This window comes from Sinocyclocheilus grahami, unplaced genomic scaffold, assembly GCF_001515645.1.
Source record: "Sinocyclocheilus grahami isolate Dianchi unplaced genomic scaffold, SAMN03320097.WGS_v1.1 scaffold313.1, whole genome shotgun sequence".
NCBI lineage: Eukaryota > Metazoa > Chordata > Actinopteri > Cypriniformes > Cyprinidae > Sinocyclocheilus > Sinocyclocheilus grahami.
This window is the reverse complement of record NW_015505492.1, coordinates 8,687-15,695: the sequence shown is the minus strand read 5'-3', so window position 1 is coordinate 15,695 and position 7,009 is coordinate 8,687. Positions and strand designations below refer to the sequence as shown.

The following is a 7,009-nucleotide window of genomic DNA, read 5'->3' as shown; positions in this document are numbered from 1 at the left end:
TCAACTCAGGATTTATTAATCTCCACAGATCCAAGAACATTCCTTATAATCTGTCTACATATGGTCAAGGTAAACAAACATTGTGACTATTTGAACACTGATAAACTTAACACTCGGGATCAGAAATGCTGTTTAATTAAGGCTGGAACAAGTGATACTGAGCAAATACTGAGAAACGTCACTACCCATCCTTAAAGAAGTTTTCCTTTTATATACCCCTTTCTGGTCAATTGTAATTAAATATTAGCTATGAGTTCATCTAAGGTTACAGGAAACATGGTGACGCCATCAAAGTAGAACTCCAGGCATCTGAGAAGGGTGTGACAGGAGATTGGTACATACAGTCCACCGATCCACTGCTTCACTGTGTATAGAGGTAAATATAATGCCATAGTAATCAGGAACCATGTGCCACAGCAAGGACAGTATGAGGTGACACTGACTATGTAGATTCGTTCTTCACCAAAGATCATTTAGAGCTTCTTCTCTCACACCTGTTACACACTATACCGTCCAAAATCTGAGACAACTTCTGAAAATTAGTGGCAACTAGTGAAAAATCGACAGTATAATATTTATAATATTACAAAAGATTTAGGCCTATATTTCAAATAAATATTGTTCTTTTGGACCTTCTATTCAAATCTATTCTCTCCTGAAAAAACCTCCAAAACAAAACAAAAAAACATCAACAGCGCAACTATTTTGAACATCGATAATAGCAAGAATTGTGTCCTGAGCATATTATAGAATGATTTCTGAAGGATCATGTGACACTGAAGACTGGAGTAATGACGTTGAAAATGCAGCTTTGCCATCACAGGAATAAATTAGGTTTAAAAAAATATATTGAAATGGAAAACAGTTGTTTTAAATTGTAACATTTACTCTTTTTACTATATATATTTTTTAAATGCAGCCTTGGCAAGCATAAGAGCCATCTTTTATAATACATACATTTATACATTGGCCAAGCAGACAAATTTATTTATGTGGACATGGTTACATCAGATGATAATATCAAGAAAGATGGCTAAATATTGGATGATTAATCATTTTGAACTTTCATTTTGTGAAATAATATTAATGTAAAGCTTTCATTACAAACCATATATCCATGTAACTGAAAACTGTAAACTTCTTAGCATTTGGTTTGTCTTCCTTTTGCTTTAATCTAAAGCCTGATGATGCTGTTATCCTGCATAATTTGAGAGTGATCCAAAGAGAATCTAATGACATCATATACAAACCAAACACATGTATTCAGGCTTAACTTACAAGCGAGCACACACACACACGCACAAAAAAACAACAACAACAACAACTCCTTCCCTTTCACACCTCTGGCCCTCACTGGTACACAGAGCTCATAAAAATGTACACAATTGTTCCTTTCCTTTAAATGTGTCCCAATACACATTCAGCAATCACCCACTCTCTTCCCGTTTATGTGCACACACACACCATTTGGCTGGGGTTCATTAAAAATTCACAGTTTGTCCCATTAAAGATTCACCACAGCAGTGCTGTTACATTTATCAGGCCTCTGCCAGTCGCCCTGCAGAAAGCAGCGAGGAATCATTCCAGGGCCCTGATAATACAGCAAGGCCGTGATGCTGCTGCTGATCTGAGGGAGGTCAGAGGGAGCCAGAGAGATGTGAAGAGGCAGAAAGTGGTGAAGGTCCTAGCCTCTTTTTCCATTTAGAGCTAAGGCAGGCTGTGCGCCTCAATTATTCAGCAGTGTTTCACGCGCCTCCTGACATCACCACTGCATGCTTGCAATGCCTGCGTCTCAGCCACAGGCTCCACGCTGCCCTGGATCACACCACTGACCACCATCACACACACACATGCTACAAGCAAGCATGCTATCATTAGTACTGTATGTTCAGTCAAACCACACATGGCCACAGAACTTTGTAGGAATACATTACATCAGAGTGGGTCAAAAAAATTTTTTTTTCTTAAAAATAATGAAAATCTGTTAAAATACAACATTACATGTCCATTAATTGTTTCATTATACCATATTCAAATTGATAATGTACAACTAAAATGAACATTATTTGAAATTTAAACAATGTAAATCATTATTACAATGCAATTATTATTGATGTAGAGTCAAATACTTGATAATAATGATTACAATGTAAATTATGTTATAAAGTATGTCAAGTTAATGTGACCCTATATGTACGTAATTAAAGGTCAGGTTTAAAATACAGGGTCCTTAGTTTGAAAAAGTCTACTGTTTTAATAATAATAAAGTAATAAAATACAGTAACACTAGATATTAAGATTCAATTAAAGTCGGCATGAAATGGAAATTTACTGTCTATTTTCTAAATGTATTTGATTTATCTTCTAGTGAATGATTCATCCATGTACATCGATGTAATTTTTTTACACATTTTTTGACCTTGTCATTTTTAATCAAAATGTCTCATAACTTGATCTTCCAGTGAAAAAACAGACTTCTGTCTAGTGACGCCTGCAGGACTTCTCCAATCATTTAGTCCAATCTGCAAACTTGCATTCAGATCTGCCTCTATCCAATTAAAGTGCCTTAGATTTAATGTACTTTAATACATTAGAGATCATGACATAACATGGAACATTCATTAATCTAAAGTTACATTTAACCCATGGTAATTTATACTTAATCTACTACAAATCTATTAGTATGAATAGAAAATAACCTAAATTGCTGCAGTAAAAGTACTGCTTAGTTCATGACACTTCAAATGTTTCAAAGCAAAAGTAAAAGAAGATGGGGTGGAATGACATCAGAGGAACCAGATGTAAGTTCACATTGTTTTATATGCTCTATATTTACATAATGTTTGCCTTTACATTTCATTGGACTATTATAAATGTTACGCAAAGCAGGTACTAAAGAAATTGAAGTTCAAGTTAATGTGAAACTGAAATGAAATCTTAAACTACACTTATGAGAACATACGAATAAGAATCTAATAAGCCATTTTGGAGCACTACCATTAAACAACAACTATTAGACTGCAGCACTCTGCAGCAACATTCAAGAACGTACTGCACTCTATATACTATAACGTATAAACAAAATCTGACTGAGTAATTGCAGACTATCCTGGCCTTTGAAAGATGACTCACAGATGATAATAGCTTATGTGTCCGTTAACAGGTTGGCATGTCGAGAGATCTCTCTGGGCTTTGATTAAGGCCAAGGGAATGGGGAGATTTCGCAGGAGGCGGCTTTGGCACTTGTGTGGGCCTCACCAGATGAATAGCACTGTTGCTTTTTAATGCAGTGTGCCAGCCAGCATGATGAAGAGTTTGAAGAAAAACAGTTGCCAAGTTTCTTGAAAGGAAGCTTAAGAGAGTCGCCAAACTATGCTGATCTAATTACCTGATGTTTTTTGTCCAAGGGTCTTTTAAATAAATCTGTTGTTTACTGGCCATCCATGGGGACCGTAGCATACACATACGCACACAATGAGAACAGGATCTGTTGTAATTCAGCTTGAAGGTCTACAGACAGTACAATCATTTCTCCAGCTCTTGCGTCGGCTCACACAGTCTCACCTAAAACACCAACAAAGGGCGAAGGGAACTGCTTTTACATTACAACACAACATCCACCCAAAATGTCACCGCAACAAGTCACTAGATTGAAAATGAAGCGCTATGTGCATATAGTTGTTAATGGATTTCAGTCTGTGTGAAAAGGTCACACAAAGTTAATGCAATTAATGTGTTATCATGATCAGTCTTTGCTGCCACCTCTGAGTAATCATGCCCATGTCTAGCTGACAATCTAAGAGTCATTTAATTAAAATCCATTTCATTTAATTCAACCCAAGACAGGCCAACCTGATACCATAAGAGGACAGGTACACAAAGTGTCCGTTCCCCGAAATAGATCCAGTGCTTTTGTTTGCGTTGGAGCAGAAACAGTAACTGGGGCTCATATATCCTGACCATTTTCATCAACAGCACTGATGATACTGACAGTGATTAGTGACTCAACTGTGATAGAGAATGAATGAATGAAAGAAGTAGCATCAAAAGGTTCACTGCATTAGCTGTTACACATTTGAGATCAGAGCACAGAGACAAATTATCAATATTGTTGATGGACTAATATCATTATATCTCTGTGCTTCTTGTTAAGCATTTGGTAAATTTAGATACTTTAAATTAGAATGTGCTCAGAGCTGTGTCTACCGTTCAAAAAATGGGAATTAGTCATATGTGACCAGGTCTGATAGTATGCTATATCACAAATAATGCAGATCTGATTAGATCAAAGAGAGAGACCTTAGTTTATTGAGGATGAGGATTTGTGAACATTCTAGCAAGACAATAGCCAGGCAGCAAAAGCAAAGTCTTACCTCGTGCTGACAGCTTTTTTGTGTTGATGATCTTAGCAGCATATTCCTGGCCGGTTGATTTCTTTACACATCGCCGAACAACAGAAAAGGCACCCCTGTTTGAAAATAAAAGAGAAAAAAAAACAGCAATGCACGTCAATAATAACACAATCAAGCAAGCCTGAAATTTGATTTAAGCATAAAACATTACATAATCTTAATGTTACACATGAAGCACATAGCGTGCAATAGTGCCCATCCACATTTCAGCAGCATTGGATCCGGAAGTAAAGTTTTGACATTTCCCACAAGTCTGATTAGGGCTTTTAAGCTACGAACAAAAACAACCAGCTACGAGGTGAATCACACTGCAAATGACAATCAAATAAAAAAATTATAGATAAATACATAACTTTTGATTAAAGGTGTTGACATTTCATGTTTTTGCAAAATATGTGGATTATGCATACAAACATTTAAGTAGTTTGAAAGCATAGGGAGACTAGTATTATTTACTTAGAATTTCTGATTGGTGGAGATTTCGCAGCAAAATCCTGGGTAATGTAGTTTTTCAATTTCATCAGGATTTCCACTGTTGAACGTGGTTATTTAGAAAATAAATTGAAACAATGTGGGCTGATGACTTCAACCAAAGTACATACCATTTATTAACAACCACGTAGTTCACAACAGGCGTGTCTTCAAAGGTTTTTAAGATCGTTCAAAATCAATTCCGCAATGGAGAATCCCACTGTTGCACTCTATCGGACGGAAAAGAATGCAACCACAACAATTCACTGGCACTAAAAATTTAGCATTAAATGTGCTACATAAAATAAGCTATGTCATTGTTCTGCATTGCATTGTATTGCAAGAATCTTTAAAGGGGCGGTCTAATGCCGCGTTCAAGTCCTCCTGGGACGTTCGTACTTACGAGTTGAGAAGTCGTAATTACGACGTCAGGTGCGTTCAAGTCAGTTTAGTCTGCACAAGATGGCGGTGTACCTAATTTTAATAAATTACAAGAAAATACAACAGGGTCTGTTGACTCTGCTTATAGAAAATGAAGAGCAAAGAATTCGCATTGTGTGTTTTGCGTTTTTAATATTTTTAAAACATGCAACATGGCAAATCAAAAGATTTTTCACCTATAGGTGCAAAAATGATAGCAACTAGCTGCGTAACAAGAACATGACCAATTTAAGTTTATAGGACAACTAAACTATCAATTTAAACAAAAATTTACCGTCAACTACAGACGTTGCATCCATCGATTCCGCCATGTTTCTCATTGACACGCCCACAACTCGGGCTTTAAGAAAATTTCGAGTTTCCCACTCGTAATAACGACTTTGTGGTGGCGTTCATGTGCATTCAACTCGTAAATACGATCTATCCGACATGACTTGAACGCACCTTAATGCTATTTCATGCATGTTGAGTTATTTACACTGTTAAAGAGTTGGATTCTCATGCTAAACATGGCCAAAGTTTCACAGAGTATTTCTGTGTCAAATATACTCCTTCCGGTTTTGTACAGTTTTTTTGAGCTTGGCTCTTCGTGATATAATGAAGGGTGGAACTCCTTGTATGGGCATTTCTCCCGGAAGAGCGTGCCCATGCACACACATCGACCAGAGCGAGAGCGCGCCCATCAACGCGCTTCATTCGGCTGCACTGAACGGGACTCTCTCGAGAAGAATGTCTCCAAAGAAGTGTGTTTTTGGCTGTAAGGGAAAGATAACCTTGTTCAGCTTACTAAAGAACCCAGCGTTACGTGAACAGTGGATGCAGTTTGTTTTTCCGGGGCAGCAACGGAGTTTTGCGAGTGTGTTTGTTGACGAACGTTTTATAAACAAGGCCCAGTTCTGCGCTGGATTTGCGAAGCTTTTTTTTTTCCTTTTATAAATATGATAATGTTAAAGACTCTTTGGAGCTATGAACGATGCTATACTACTCTATTGGTACTCAAGATCAACATGCGATTGGGTGAAACTGTGTGTTATGTCCCCTTTAAAATGATTAATTAGAGACTAATGACTGCTCAATAAGGACATGTGATGTGTGTGTAAGATCATTAAAGCTGCTGCAAATGATTTACGCACAAAACATACTTGCAAAAATTACACGAACAAATGCCATCTTTGCTCATAGGCAACTATCGTGAGCGGTGACGTGGATGGCAGCAAACATGGAAAATAAATATGGCTTTTAAGAGCTCTCTGAAAATGATGCGGGCACTGCTAAAACATCTACTACACTATACTGAAATATTTACTATTTAAATGCTGGCTGAAAAAAATGTACTCCGAGCACACAGCTACTTTTGAATGGACAAGGATGCTTTTTGGCAGCAGAATGGTGTAGTATGGTATCTAACAGCAGGGGCTAAATGAAACATGCTAACCAATTATGGTGCGTTCACACTGACACCGTTTAAATCGTGCTTTTAGGTTTTTAGTAAGCTCTGTTCAGCGTAGTCGCTTTGCTATCAGTTGCTGTCACTCAAGACAAAAATAGCTGTCAGTGTGAGCACCCCTTTAGCTCAGAAAAACAGGTAGCCCAGGCCCAAACTTACACCATTGGCACAGAGCCGCCTCCAACTTGTCTGATTGGCTAGCATGTACAGGCATGTAAACTTCAATTTTTCTGTTTAC

At 37.4% G+C, this 7,009-nt stretch overlaps 1 protein-coding gene across 1 annotated transcript in view; it reads right to left on the bottom strand.

The window, feature by feature from the left end:
• Positions 1–5,064, bottom strand: part of LOC107601773 (calcium/calmodulin-dependent protein kinase type II subunit gamma-like) — a gene marked incomplete at its 5' end in the record, with an annotated part of 65,066 nt that extends 60,002 nt beyond the window's left edge. The window contains 2 exons of the mRNA XM_016294066.1: positions 4,374–4,468; positions 5,015–5,064. Of these exons, the coding sequence (XP_016149552.1) occupies positions 4,374–4,468; positions 5,015–5,064 (145 nt within the window). The remainder of the gene's footprint in view (positions 1–4,373; positions 4,469–5,014) is intronic.
• Positions 5,065–7,009: the final 1,945 nt, after the last annotated feature.